The sequence below is a fragment of the Moschus berezovskii genome, chromosome 5, assembly GCF_049115385.1.
Source record: "Moschus berezovskii isolate FMDL1 chromosome 5, NW_MosBer_1.0, whole genome shotgun sequence".
NCBI classification, from domain to species: domain Eukaryota; kingdom Metazoa; phylum Chordata; class Mammalia; order Artiodactyla; family Moschidae; genus Moschus; species Moschus berezovskii.
In genome coordinates, this window is record NC_142464.1 from 95,341,605 (window position 1) to 95,357,536 (window position 15,932).

General features: G+C 38.1%; 1 protein-coding gene across 1 annotated transcript; it reads left to right on the forward strand.

The window, feature by feature from the left end:
• The first annotated feature begins 3,363 nt into the window (after positions 1–3,363).
• AMBN (ameloblastin) lies at positions 3,364–14,484 on the forward strand. The gene is made up of 11 exons (XM_088836091.1): positions 3,364–3,378; positions 4,294–4,362; positions 6,304–6,354; positions 7,848–7,895; positions 8,380–8,490; positions 9,874–10,110; positions 11,159–11,197; positions 11,462–11,521; positions 11,623–11,667; positions 12,060–12,104; positions 13,936–14,484. Exons 1-11 carry the CDS (start codon positions 3,364–3,366, stop codon positions 14,482–14,484), a joined length of 1,269 nt encoding a protein of 422 aa, XP_088692217.1.
• The last annotated feature ends 1,448 nt before the right edge of the window (positions 14,485–15,932 follow it).

The window sequence follows — 15,932 nt, forward strand, 5'->3', positions numbered from 1 at the left end:
AAATAAAAAAAAACTCTACTAGAGACAAATGAGACTAACTTCAACTGATTACAACAATCATTATTATACCTATAGTGGGAGATATGACTGGAAATGTGAATTAAAATGTTAATTTGACTGTCTAGTTACAGAGGGTGAATTTTACATTATAGCCTTAGGGAGCCTTAAAAAATTTTTGAGTGGGACAGGGAAATGCTGAAGTCAATATTTTAGGAAGATAAACTTAATGTTGGTATACAGGAAACTGAAGGAAAAAGAAACTAAAAGGCAAACATCTGGGAGACAATAACCCCAGAACTGAGTATGAAAAATATTTTTTAAAAAGGTAAAAGCAACATTACCTATATTATCTATATTGGATATTTGGCTTAAGAGTAACACAGAACATACTAGTCCTACCAAAATGATGATCATGCTCATAAACTGTAAAAGACACCATTTCCATGTTTAGCTGTAAACTAGGAAGCTTAATCCCATAGATTTAGCATCAACTTCCATACAGAGTAAATGCCTTCCATCAGGTCCCTTCTCTACATCCTTGGAGCTCATGGACCTAACTGCCAATACTCCTCCACCTCTAACACACACATACACACACACACACACACACGATATCTTCATGGTCCTATGTTTCATTGTAGTTTCTTCCACAGGAAGGACAATCAACCCACTTATTGAGCACCCACTATAGGCAGCTGCTGTGAAAGAAAGTGAAAGTCACTCAGTCGTGTCCAACTCTTTGAGACCCCATGGACTAGACAGTACATGGTTTTCTCCAGGCCAGAATATTGGAATGGGTAGCCTTTCCCTTCTCCAGGGGATCTTCCGAGCCCAGGGACTGAACCCAGGTCTCCCTCATTGTGGGTGGATTCTTTACCAGCTGAGCCACAAGGGAAGCCCAAGAATACTGGAGTAGGTGGCCTATCCCTTCTCCAGGGGATCTTCCTGACCCAGCAATCGAACCAGAGTCTCCTGCACTGCAGACAGATTTTTACCAACTGAGCTATCAGGGAAGCCCAGACAGCTGCCATATCTTGATCATATTACCAAATCTTTGAACTAAACCTATGGTAGGTAATAAATATTATTCATACATTAGATAGGAAAAAAGCAAAGGGGAACTAAAAAGCCTCTTGATGAGTGTGAAAGAGTAAAGTGAAAAAGCTGGCTTAAAACTCAACATTCAAAAGAACTAAGATCATGGCATCTGGTCCCATCATTTCATGGCAAATAGATGGGGAAAACAAGGAAACAGTGACAGACTATTTTTGGGGCTCCAAAATCACTGCAGACGGTGACTGTAGTTATGAAATTAAAAGACACTTGCTCCTTCAAAGAAAAGCTATGACAAAGCTAGACAGCATATTACAAAGCAGAGATATCATTTTGCCAACAAAGGTTCGTATGGTCAAAGCTATGGTTTTTACAGTAGTCACGTACAGATGTGAGAGGTGGACCATAAAGAAGGCCGAGCACCAAAGAATTGATGCTTTCGAAGTGTGGTGCTGGAGAAGACTCTTGAGATCCCTTGGACAGCAAGGAGACCAAACCAGTCTATCCTAAAGGAAATCAGTCCTGAATATTCATTGGAAGGACTGATGCTGAAGCTAAAGATCCAATACTTTGGCCACCTGATGCAGAGTCGGCTCACTGGAAAAAACTCTGATGCTGGGAAAGATTGAGGGCAGGAGGAGAAGGGGGATACTGAGGATGAGATGCTCAAAGGACTCAAAGGACATGAGTTTGAGCAAACTCCAGGAGATAGTGAAGGACAGGGAAGCCTGGCATACTGCTGTCCATGGAGTTGCAGAGAGTCAGACATGACTGAGCGACTGATCAACAACAGAGGAAGAAAGTGGAGCTCACAGAGATCAAGGGACTTGATCAAGCACCAGAGCTGGAATAACAGAGACCAAAAAAACCCAAAACTTTCACTTCAAGAACATTCTGCTCTTTATAAAGCATATTAAGATTCTTACTTCTTTGCCTCCTAAAATTTCTCATCAATGGCGAATGGAGTTTTTCAGGCACAGCTTCTTAGATAACATTATTTGATACTTTTAGACCTAACTTGGGTATGAAGAAATATTTCTCCCAAATACTAGCTTCCTCAGTGTTCCCTGTAATTGGCAAGATCTCTGCTTCCTTGAAGAGTGTGCTTACTCATCCTTTCTCAAGAAAGTAGTCCTAAATGCTTATCTCTACCACATCTGAAATCATACTTTTGGAAAGACAAGGAGGGGCAGAGAAATAGCAAAAGCAGCTAAAGTTCAATCCATATCCAGGACATTCTTACCTATTCACAGAGAAAATCCCATTCATGTTGATGTTGGCTGTTTATGTGACACAGATATGACTTACTAACCTGGTTGAATACTAAATACCTGAAAATAGTTCTGTCTCAAGAATGAACTGAGAGTAGTGCCCATGGGAGTCTATTGGTTCATGAAAATATCCTGATTTATGTCCCTCTCCGTGCAATGACAAGGCACTAAAGGTTCACCTGAGGTGATTATTTCAGATGGTCCAGCTGAAATTTTTTTGCAAAAGTTTGGCTATCTCTAGTATATTGTCTTCATTGGAGAAGGAAATGGCAACCCACTCCAGTGTTCTTGCCTGGAGAATCCCAGGGATGGGGGAGCCTGGTGGGCTGCCGTCTATGGGGTCGCACAGAGTCGGACACGACTGAAGCGACTTAGCAGCAGCAGCAGCAGTCTATTGTCTTCAGACATGAAAATATCTAGGAAACTGTGAGGAAAAAATCATAACATACTCATTATCCATCTAATCCTTTTATCCTCTCTTCCAGGCCCAGAAAGTTATTTCAGTGTTTCCTTCTAGAGTGTGTGTATGTTGAGGGGAAAGGAGAGGATTTACTTTCACCACAACAAATATGAAGGTGAAACTCTTGAGAAGACTGGCGCTAGGTCACTAGTTTTACCTGAAGATTAAAAACCTACACAAAACAGATAATGGTCTATTTTACATATATTTCCCCCAGCTCACCAAAATGATTGTCTTCAGAGTTTATGTTCATTATTCCTTCAATCTCTCCCCTGCAATCGAGTTCTCTGAATAAATACAGGGGTTGAGTTACAATTAAAAATAATGAGACTCCACTGGGCCAGTGTCCTTGCATGAAATAAAAGGGTGTGAGCTAATTGCAGGAGCAGAGCAGTTATGTTTTTTTTCCTCCCATTGAGCTTCACTTTGATTGGTGGATTGCCACTTTAAATAAAGGTTTCAAGTCTTCCCTGAATGAGAGATACAGAGTGAGTCCCAGGCACAGTCCAGAAAAAATTTTTAGTCTTCTTTTCTTAGAACTATCTTGGTTGGCATCGCAAGGCCCTGAGAGCACAGTGCATGCCAGCATTGAAGGTAAAATGTGATTTTATGATTTCCATGTGATTCCTGTAAGTTCTTTTCTCCTATCTCCAGGCAGCTTTGATAAAGAGGATTTATCTTCATTTGTCACCATGAGCTGAATAATAGCTTATGGTGAACCATTATTAGCATGTTCCCAAGAAGACATGCCTAATACCCTTTCAGCTAAGGGGAAAAGACTTATCTTTTGACTTTTTTGTTATTTGTGATTATTAGTGACAGTATCTAATTTGGAAAAGTATAGAAAGTTGATCAAATCTCTTGACTAGTCAGATTTCTGTTCGTGTAAATATAAAGTGCCTTTTGAGTTCACAGAATAAATGAGAGATAATTCATTTTAGAAAGAGGAAAACTCTATTTAGAGACATATTTTACATTAATATCAAAGGAAATTAAAATATTTAGCTCATTTTTATTTTTAAAAGATAATTTTTGGCATGGTTTCCTGGATAAGCTAAACATAGAATGGTATACCCTTTATACCCGCACATAAAGGTTTGTTATGAAATGACTGTTGGTTGTATTACATTTTAAAATGCATTTCAAAATTTACTCTGGAAGGAAACAAAGTATAAAATTCTGTGACTCAAACTTTATAGATGAACATTTCACATAGTGGAAGGGAATTTTTTAATTCATAATATATTTTATGCAATGAAATTATAGAATATTCATGGAAGTGTTCCCACATGTTCATTTAGGTGGTAGCTTTGTTAAAAACAGCACTTAGAAATTTTTAAATTCTTCATCAATTCTTCTTAAAATTAGTTGGTTAGCAATATTTAGTTGTTTTGTTTTTGAACCTAGTCATTTAGAAAAGCAGAGATTTGGCTAATGGAAATATTGTCTTTAAACCATTCTGCGATAAAAATTCATCTGATTTGATTCTCCACTCCAACTCTGTTTCAGATCCCACTTTTCAAAATGAAGGACATGATACTGATCCTGTGCCTCCTGAAAATGAGTTCTGCCGTGCCGGTAAGTCAGTCCTCTGGAGGTACCCTAGTAGAGACATCACCAGACACCAGACAACACTGAAGAACCTAGCTGAGTGTCCACAAAGCGACTCATTGGGATTAATCCCATGGTATCTTCCTATTGAGTCAAAAGTTATAGCTGCCTAGATGTCAGCCTTTACCATCCAAAAAGAAAGTAAAAGTGAAAGTTTTAGTTTCTCAGTCTATCTGATTCTTTGCAACCCCATGGACTATAGCCTGCAAGGTTCCTCTGTCCATGGAATTCTCCAGGAAAGAATACTTGAGTGGGTTACTATTCCCTTCTCCAGGGGATCTTTCCAATCTAGGAATGGAACCTGGGTCTCCTGCATTGCACGCAGGCTCTTTACCCCTGAGCCACAGGGGAAAGCCTTACCATCCAAAAGCAATAGCCAAATATGTAATTTTCCTATTCACAAAGATATTTTAAATATTCCAAAGACAAATCCTATTATTCAACTCAGAGTTATAAGATGTATGTGGTCTCCAATGATGTCACAGCATAGATTTACTATCAACTACCTGCTATCATTATGAAAGTGAATGGAAAGAAGAAATTTTTCCAAAAAAGTAAGGTACATGTTCTTCTTCATTTTTAAAATAATAATATTAGCCAAATTTCTATGGTTACAAAACTGAGCTAAGAAATTCCATTTGAAGCTAGCAATTACCAACAGATTTGCTTTATAGGAAGATACTGTGTGACCGAAAGCTTAAGTTTCTTAAATTAAAACATACATGGCAATGGGGCTAATTGTGTGTTACCGTCCTGCACCTGGCACTTTCTCTCATATACTGAGATGATTTAATATGAATACCATCCTTTGAGCACTGAACTACTCCCATCAACAGTATGTGATTCAGTTTACATGAAGACTTTATTCAGCTCCTGTGTGAATTTGGAAAATATTGACTAAGCACCTGCCATGAATCCAGCAACATGCTGGAACTGGAGACATGAAGATAAATGTGACATGGTCTCTTATAGTGAGAACCTTGTAAGTGGCTTCAAATGAACTTTAAATATTTAAGTTCCTTGAGACAAAAGTTCTTTGGGTGTCTTAAAATATTTTGGAAAGGAGAGGTGGCAGTGAAAACTGACTACTAGGATGAAAACATCCATTCTACAGATAAAAAGTTTTTATTCCATTGCTCAATGTGAATTTTAAATGAAAGAAAAACTGAAGCTGCCACCTTAGCTGACCTTTGTATGATACTGACAATGTGGTCACCTCAGCCACCAACCACCAATCTAACACCCTGACACTCTTGGAACCTATAATTGTCCACAACTGTGTCAATCAGGTTCACTTTGAGAAAGAGGACAACTGCTTAGGATTGTCAACTGACTGCCTGCCCAATCAGATGTTCTCTTTACTTCCCACTGGGAAAGATATTCTCTATCTACCTTCATGTAAATATTGTTCATTAATGCATGACTTGGGTAAATAGAAGCAAAGTGTTCTTTGTCCTGTAGTTGAATATGTTCCTGTTACCTTATTTTCATACTGGTCAATAGGAGGAAAGAAGGGTCAACTCTCACATTCCCTAAAATTCTGAATAATTTGCTCACCACACAGACACACACACATATCACTCTTTTTGCCTACACAGCTAACCTTTTTCTTTTCTTGGAGTATTTGCTACACATTTATAGCTCTTTTCCGTCTATCCATTTGCAAAACGGAATTATTTGGAGAAATCTGCACCATGACTCAGATGGTGGGATTTTCCCTGTGTTAAAAAGAAGTGGATAACATATGCTCAGAAAAATGTTCCTGAAATTCTTGCTCACAAAGGAAAACTGTGTACTGGTCTGTTTTTCTATTTTCAGTGTGTAAGGAAGTTTCTCATCATTAAAAAAAAGGGGGTGGGGCGGAGTTTCTCTTGAAAGAGAACACCAATTATTCTTATTTCCATTTAGGCGTTTCCTCAGCAACCTGGGATACCAGGCATGGCTAGTTTGAGCCTTGAGGTATGTATTGTCAGAGTATTTATATACAATCGCTACATTGGTTTGTTTCTGACAAGAGAGAAATACAAGGGCTGTTTCTCAGTTTTCTGAGCCAGAAGTCAGTGGTTGTCCTCCTGTGAAGTTCTAGAGAAGTTTAAGACATTTATTAGAGCCTCACCTTATAATTTTACTGCAGTTTTAAATTTTCAGGTGTTTTGGTCCTTAGAACACCATCTGTATGCAAATCAAAGCAATATTAATATTTAATACTTCAGTCGCTCAGTCGTGTCCGACTCTTTGCGACCCCATGAATCACAGCACGCCAGGCCTCCCTGTCCATCACCAACTCCCGGAGTTCACTCAAACTCATGTCCATGGAGTTGGTGATGCCGTCCAGCAGTCTCATTGTCGTCCCCTTCTCCTCCTGCCCCCAATCCCTCCCAATTTAATACTTAATACATTAATTAAAACACATTGTTCTGAATTCACAAATGGTTTATACTTAGTTCCTTCTCATTACAGTGTATGATAAAGTTCCCATGAGGAAAGTTTATCTTACAAACTTTAATTGTATATGAGAACTGTAAACAGCATTAACACTGTAAGATGCTACCTCCTGCATAGACTCTTGTTTGTCTTATTGTAGTTCTTATAACTAATATATACTCTGTTTAGAAAATCCCAGCAAAATAGAAATGTTTCAGGTATCAGTAGAAAATATACACAGTTAAGAATAGAAAAATGTTTATGAGATTACAAATTTTTCACAAGGTCTTATGAAATTTATTTATATCATGACAGTCTGAGGGTAATCGATACTTGTATATGCTAGTTATTTTCACATGGAAGATAGTTTCATTGAGTTACTTTTTTCTTACTTTCTAGCTTAACCTCAACTCAAAGCCTTCTAAACCTCTCCCCAGGAAAAAATGAAATTGACTTTCTGTAGAATTGGCAGCATTCTTGACCATCTATCTAGATACTTACCATTTTCCCCAGTATTTTTTATTTTTATTATTTTGAGGGCTTTTTTTTTTAACTTGGGAAAGAGGTAGGGTTGTTTTGTTTTGATTTGCTATAGTTTGTTTGCCTATGTGTATGTGTGTGTGTGTTTTCAAATTTCTCTTTGGGCTGGATTTGTAAAAGGCAAAGTAAATTAAATGGGAGGAGAAGAGTCAATGAGACAAGGTCTTCATGGTGACATTGATATTTCAGTTGAATGGGCTATTTTCCCATGTTTCCCATGTTGAAACATTTACCCACTTAAATGATATTATCTCTCTTTTAATTAATGATAAAAAGTAAGCTCACTATTTTAATAGCAATAATAACCACAATGGCAGAATCATATTTAACATTTCCACTTTTTAGTGATGATTTGTGTCTCCTATCTTATTCTAATTGACCCAGCCCAAACTTTGTCTTAATATTATGATATGTTGAAAAATCAGTTGTGTCATACACAAAAGGAACATATGTGGCAAACACTAACTGAGTTTTCTTTTTCTTGATAGACAATGAGACAGTTGGGAAGTCTGCAGGGATTAAACATGCTTTCTCAGGTAAATGTATTTTCAAATATTTCTTATTGCAAATATTCATGTTATTTGTGGTAGTGATATTAGTAGCAGCATTGTAATTCATAAAGTTTGCTTGTGAATAAACAATATCCTAACAACCAAAAGAACAAAGAGTAACTGAAACAACCTAAAACAAAATAAGGACCTAGGATGGGATAGTAGGGAAAAATAAAAATAATGTTGAATTTTCTTTAGTACAAAAAAAATTCTCTTTTGTATTATCAATTTTATTATACAGTCCAAAATATGAATGCTTTTAAAAAAGCAAAATCTCCAACAAGTTTATAGAAATATTGCAGACAGGCTCAGAATGGAAAGTAAATCTATTGGAAGACTTACCTATCCACATTAATGAATATCACTTTTACTTTTGCTATTTCTGCACTTTCTGTGATTTTTTTTAGAAAATGAAAACCAAGACAACACTGAAATATAATCACACATTTTTTTTCCTCCATGTCTTTAGTATTCAAGATTTGGCTTTGGGAAATCATTTAATTCTTTGTGGATGAATGGTCTTCTCCCACCACATTCCTCCTTCCCATGGATGAGACCAAGGGAACATGAAACTCAACAGGTAAGTTAGTTGCATCAATGTGTCTGAAACTTCAAGCTTTAAAATATTCTTCTGCTTGCTTTCTCTAAGTTGTCCTATACTAACCACAGACAGGTAACAGTAACGAACAATAAAAAGAAAACAAAATAAATCAAAATCTATAACTGTTTTTAGCACTTAGGAAAATTTAAAATGAAATGGTCCAGAATTTCAACCCATTTTGTATAGCTATTTCAAATAGGAAGATATGTCTTCCAAAATAATAGAGACCATGTTACAGATATGAACAGTAAAAATAAATAAACTAGACTCAAAATGAAAGCAGGCTATATCCTGGAAAAATCTAAATTTAGTTAAGATTCCCTAAATACTAAAAGCCACATTTAAAATGAAGCCAAAGTCATAGTTAAAACACCATGAACCCTATAGCAATTAATAAATATATTAATCAGTTAATTATTATTTATTTGGTGCCTAATAAATACATAAACCAAATGATAGATGGACTTTCACTCCATAGATTGGGAGTGAAAGAGAAGTCATTTAAGAATGGCTCTAAAGTTTATGAAATTTCACATCAGATTAGGGGAAAAGACAAAACAACACATTACAAGCTGCTGAGTTGTGAGCAATGAATGAAGTATAAGTACTAATGAAAGCCCAGGAGTTTCAAGATGGGAAATGCTTGAAGAGGTAAATCAGAGTTCACACTGTGGTGAAACTTTTAAACCACTTTGAAGTGGTTGCAACCAATTTAAAAATCATAGGGAGCTATTCACAACAGGTCATTTCAAAGAGGAGCAACCAAGCATGGTTGCTTGAACAGGAAGCTTTGATTTCAGCTGATTTTCCACCACAAACAGCATCACTGACCAAGCTACATTTAGTGGGACAGTAAATTCTGTTAAGGGTGATTCTTTCTCCACATGATTATTTCCAAATTGAATTCATGATGCCAGAATTCAACTGGTATTTTATTTGGTTACCCTTTCTCTTTCCAAAAACATTTATCATCTATCATGTGCCAGGAACTTAGAAGCTAATTAAGTCCTGGGGCTATGAAGATAAATAAGACAGAGTATTCTGTGTTAGTTGAATAAGGGATAAAGACATGACATAAATCATTGTAATCCACTGAGAAGATGGTAACACAGAAATACACAGAGGCAGTTGCAGGATGAGCCGTGGTAGTCAGTTCCAATGGAAGCAGGCGAGGTAGACACCTACCAATCTTACCCAAATAACATTGCCTTTAAGCAAACACTTTCTATGTAACAACTTCACGGCAAGTCCCATAGACTCTTGCAAGTACAAAGTTCCCCAAGACCTTTCGCTTTAGAAATTCTAGACCCCACAGTTCAGTGAGCCATCGCTTCCTGACGCTCCTTTCAAATTTCTCTGCAGTATGAATATTCTTTGCCTGTGCATCCCCCACCTCTCCCATCGCAGCCATCCCTGCAGCCTCAACAGCCAGGACAGAAACCTTTCCTCCAGCCCTCCGTTGTCACCTCCATCCAGAACGCAGTCCAGAAGGGCGTACCTCAGCCTCCGATTTACCAGGGACATCCGCCCTTGCAGCAAGCAGAGGGGCCGATGGTTGAACAGCAGGTGGCGCCATCAGAAAAGCCACCAACGACCGAGGTAACTCCTTTCTCTGAATCCTGTCAGGATCATCCATTAACTTGGTGAAAGATAATCGGAGAAAATCTTTCTCCGATTTGCAGAGCACATTTAAATAATCAGAGCTTTAGGTATAATGCATGAAAATACAAATGTGTGTCCGAGCAATTGACATATTTGGGAGTAGAACACAGATATCCATTCCTGCCCTCTGCCATCTGAGATGGGGGTATGGATTCTAAAAGATCCTGTTCCTATAAAACTGGTCTCTTAGTTGCAAAAGTGAAAGTTTTCACTGAAAATAGGATGGATAGTCCAGAGAAGTCCAGGCTTCCTATGATCAAGCTCTTTTTCAGTGCTAGAAGACTGAGAAGCGTGACTGATCTCTCAGCAAGCAGTGTTGTGCATTACTATTTCTCTGTCTGGTAGCTGTTGTTTGTAGTTTAGTCGTTCAGTCATGTCCGACTCTTTGCGACCCCATGAACTGTGGCACACCAGGCTTTCCTGTCTCGTGGGGTGAGATACTCCTATCTGGTGGTAGAGAAGACAATCAAGCGAAAGTACCGTGTGATAAAATAGAGAAAAGAGCAATGGACAGAAAAGGAAGTTACTATGTAACTGGTATGTTGAGGCAGTTAACATTCTCCAATATCATTATCCTGACTCCCATCCTATAAAGACAGATATAATCATCCTTTTTTAAAGAGGAAAAAAAAAACCCCAGATACTGAGAGGTTATAAAATGTTCCCAGTAGCACACAAAAATTAAGTGACAGGGCCAGGATTCAAACCAACCTGGCAGGCTCTGGTCCCAAAATTCATTACTTTCTATGCTGCAAGACCAAGCAAATTCATGACAGACAGGACACATCCCCCTGCTGTGCACTTGAGTCGTGTCAGTAAGGGGCAGTTGTCATCGTGTAGGTTGTATCCTCCAAGTTGAAATGAAACTAAAAACATGGAAATTCATTTTAGATTATTTATGTAATCATAAAAAGGATCAGAACCCTTTAAGTTCATTTTGTCTATTCTGATTGCTCAGTAATTTTAATATTTATCTGTAACGCAGCTACCAGGAATGGATTTTGCTGATCCACAAGATCCACCAGTAAGTACAAATCTCAATAAGATACTTTCTTGAGAAATACATCTGCATACTTTAAGGAAGAAGAGTAAAAAATTTTAATTGTCCCATTTATTCATAAATATGAAGTATAATGGGTTGCTTTGTTTTCTTAAATATTAAACACAATATTTATCATAGTAATTCATCTGAAAATGTATTTCATATAACTCTTAGAAATGTCTGTAATGAGAGGCTAATTGTTTTATAGCAAATATGAATTGCTTATTTTCTTTCTACCATTTAAAGATGTTTCCAATAGCCCATTTGATATCTCGGGGACCAATGCCACAAAATAAACCATCTCCGGTAAGTTTTTTTAATACCACTTCTCTGTTTGTAATTTATTTAAAAACTTTTCTCTTGGGAATGCATTATGTGATGATTATTGTATTTATTATTATATTTAGCTTTACCCAGGAATATTTTACGTGACCTATGGAGCAAATCAACTGGTAAGTCTTTATCCTATTTTAATTAAATGTTACCTTAGGAGGTAATATTATAAAATCCAGGTCTCCAACAATAGATCCCATATTTTCTGACTGCCGAAGTTAGCAACCGAAATGGCAAGGAGGCACACTTCCTATTTGGATATTCTGGCCAGGCATACAAACACACACATACACAATGGCATTAAAGAAAAGGTAAATAAATTTTCTATCAGAATTATCCAAATTGACTACATTTAGTCAATAATGATTCATCTCTCCACTTTACTCCACCTCTGGACACAGCATTAATATTAAGGTTTAAGGAAAGACCAATTGACTTTTTTCTTGAGTATCTACAAAGATAATAGGAGTCAGCTGGTTCATAATATGATTCAGCATTTCTTTTTGAACAGAACGCTCCTGCCAGACTTGGCATCATGAGCTCAGAAGAAATGGGGGTGAGTAATGTCTTCAAACTCTTCTTAAAACAGTGGCCAAGGGAGAACAGTCACAGATGACTGGCTGCAAGAGGCATTGGCCATGAGTGTAGCTGAATATACAACATGGGACTCACTCCAAAACCAAAAGCTGGATTCTGAAGCAGCATGCAAAGAATCATCACATTTCCCATATAACTGTTTCTGAGTGATGAGCATTTTTGCACATAGGATTTTGCCCCATTTCTTGAATGCACAGGAGCACAGGAGCAACATCTCTTGAAAAGCCATCATTACTCAACAGCAAATGCTTCAAACCAAAAAAGAAACACACGGTTCATGAAGTTCCCCTTACTTCTCAGACCATTTAACCCCTCAAAACAACAAACTCAACAAAATAACAAACCATTTAGACCTCAAAATTGAGAGATCAGAAAGAAAAAAATTAACCAAATTTAAAATTTGATTATTGTAAAATTCCAAGTACATTAATGACTTAAGTCAAGTATATTCTTACTGTTATCATTATCCATGCATATTACAACTTTAAAATTTGAGACCAACAGACTCACAATTGGACTTTTTCCTCTCAGAAATTTCTATGTTACATCTGTTAGAACACAAAACCATACTAACATAACAAATCTTTATCAAATCATATCAAATTAATAAATACATATCATATCAAATTAATAAATACACATAAGCATGCTATCACTAAAAGAAAATTCGAATCTCAAATTATTGAATGGCTTCTGTGAATGAGACACGTAAAAAGATCCTCTGGAGATAAGTTAAATAAAATAAGGTTTCTGATCTCAAGGAGTTTACAGACTAATCAGTGGGAAAAATAGATACCAGAGCAAATAATGTGAAAATTATGTGATAAGGGTTGCAGCCCATGGGTTCACAGTACCATCTCTGGAGGAGATGATGTGAAAATTTGAGAGTGAAGAGCCAGGAGAAGGTAAGAGGGAAAGTAATGACTCTACATAACACAACATACATAACTGACTCTACAAAACAGGTTGAAAATTCAAGTGTCAATTTTCATTTTATAATTTCAATTAATTTATTTATATTCTGCCTCAATCTTAAAAGATTTTCCTGTAGCTTATAAAAAAGACAATAAATATAACAAAAAAACTGAAGATAGAATTTTTAAATGAGTCAGAATGAGAATACAGATATGTAAGTTACAAGGCCATGCACAACCATTGTAAGTAGCCCAACATTTTGGTTCTGAAATGTTTTGCAGCAAAGGAAAAAAAGGAAACATGGTCAGTTCTAGAATTTTAACTGTCCACAGTAAGAAAATGTTACCATTTCTCCAGAGGAAGGAAGGAAGGAGGGGAAGAAGAACAAAAGGAAGGATGGAAGAAAAAATTTTAAAAGAAAAAATATTACATAGGGATTCATTAATTTGAGAGATACTAAGAAATGATATTGACAAGGTCCTCCAAAACCTGCTCAACCAATTTAGGGATGGATCAGATTTATGTTTGTTTTACAATGGTATTGCCCATTTCAGCTGCTTATTGTCTTCCTAAAACTAAATTCAAACTACCTTTTTGCCTGTAGATGTGGTTCTTCCCTACTTCCCTGCTTCTCTTCTTCTTCCCTTTCAGCAAACATTCAAAGGGTCTTCATCTCCCTTTCAAAGAAGTGAGCGCCCCAGTCAGAAAACTGCAGAAGTCAATTTAGTGAGAAATGTGCTTATGCAAAGCTGTCAGCCAATTCCCTGTTCCCTATCAGTTTTTTTGTGACTTCTCAGTGAATTTGACCAGGTGAAACTGCATGGTACAGTTAACAGTATGTGACAATAGTGTCTTTGGTAAATGGTTTTTTCCAGGGAGGAAGAGGAGGCCCCCTGGCCTATGGAGCCATATTCCCAGGATTTGGAGGCATGAGGCCCAGCCTTGGAGGGATGCCCCACAACCCAGACATGGGTGGGGACTTTACTTTGGAGTTTGACTCCCCAGTCGCTGCAACCAAAGGCCCGGAGAAGGGAGAAGGAGGTGCACAAGACTCCCCTGTGCCAGAGGCCCACCTTGCTGATCCGGAAAGCCCAGCTCTCCTTTCAGAGCTAGCACCTAGTGCCCTCGAAGGGCTTCTTACTAATCCTCAGGGCAATATTCCCAACCTGGCAAGGGGCCCTGCAGGGCGCAGCAGGGGATTCCTTATGGGAGTCACCCCAGCAGCTGCCGACCCACTGATGACCCCTGGATTAGCTGAGGTTTATGAGACCTACGGTGCTGATGAGACCACAACTCTGGGTCTCCAGGAAGAAACAACTGTGGACTCCACAGCGACCCCTGACATTCAGCACACATTGATGCCAAGAAACAAGGCCCAGCAGCCCCAGATCAAGCATGATGCGTGGCATTTCCAAGAGCCCTGAGAGTCTGGAGATATCGGCTACTTTCTGTATGCACAAGCTCCCCAGCTTTGTCCCCATAGCATATCTGTTTGCGAAAACACTTATTACCCCTCTGCAACAAAGGCATTAAAAGTGCTAAGCACATATTAATAAATACAAGTGGCTAGAAATAGTGTAGGTCCCCTTCTTGCTGTCATTCTTTTATTGAAATGTGCCGCCTGTCTCTGTGATTTAGAAATACTATTAATAACATCAGAGCAAGTCAAAGGGTCTCTGCATTTGAAAATCACTGTTTCTTAGCTATCTTGGCATTACAGAATTTCTCCTGCTAGCATGACACTGTTATATCCAGGAAATGTGACACTACTTTGGAAATTTTTCTTTAAGCAAAGGCACATATTCTTAGAATTATAAGTTATTTCATTCAAACGTTATTAAACGGGGACTGGTCGACAATCACTGACTGGTATTACTGGGTTTGGTTTACTGGATTTAAAATTCTCATTTGTAGAGTATTTTATTTAATCTAGTAAAAATATCTAGCCTATTTTAAATAAAGAATTTTTCTCACTGAAAATATCAGGAATTATACGCTTATTATTTACGTATATTTAAATGGTTAGGAGGAGCATACTCATGCCCTGCCTTTGCTGCTCTTTAACTCATTTTATTCAACTTGTTTTCCTTTCCTGGCAAATTTCTTATCTACCGATGCCCTCGGCACTGTGCTAGGGAACAGTGACACAGCCCCTTCAGCTCTGAGCTTTTAACAGGGGTGATTGACAAGTAGACAAACAATCACAGTAATAACAAAAATCTGGTGGCTCAGATGGTAAAAAATCTGCCTGCAATGAGGGAGACCTGGGATCAATCCCTGGGTGGGGAAGATTCCCTGGAGAAGGGAACAGCAACCCACTCCAGTATTCTTACCTGGAGAATTCCACAGACAGAGGAGCCTGCCAGACTACAGTCCATGGGATCACAAAGAAATGGACACAACTGAGCAACTAACATACACACACACACACACACACACACACACACACACACACACATGGCACGTGTGCACAATAACAAAAACAGCCACTCAAGGCCAAACTTGAGTACTTTACATGTATTATCTCACAACAGCACTGCAGAATAGATACCCCCAACCCCCCAACACATGTGAAAAGTGCTATAACAAGGTCAAGTACAGAGTACCCAGGAACAACAGAGATTAGGGCATCTCCAGGCTAAGGTTAGGGGTATGCGAGGGGCTGGGAGGGAATCACACAAGTTTTCTCAGAACAGTATCGAAAGCATCTGCAGAATGAGGCCTCCGAGAGGAAGAAACCCAAGACTCATGTGGGCACCATGTGAGAATTAGCTCATTTCTGTGAAACATAATGTGGGAAAAAGGAACCCACTTGTCACCAAAGCTAGGGTTGTATCAGCCAGGGCTACTTGCCTAAATCAAGAGGTTCCAA

What these genes read in the sequence shown, in the direction of transcription:
- AMBN (XM_088836091.1), top strand. An exon ending in AAATGAGTTCTGCCGTGCCG is followed by an intron (nt 4,363 to 6,303) that starts GTAAGTCAGTCC and finishes ATTTCCATTTAG; the next exon opens with GCGTTTCCTCAGCAACCTGG. An exon ending in CACAAAATAAACCATCTCCG is followed by an intron (nt 11,522 to 11,622) that starts GTAAGTTTTTTT and finishes TATTATATTTAG; the next exon opens with CTTTACCCAGGAATATTTTA.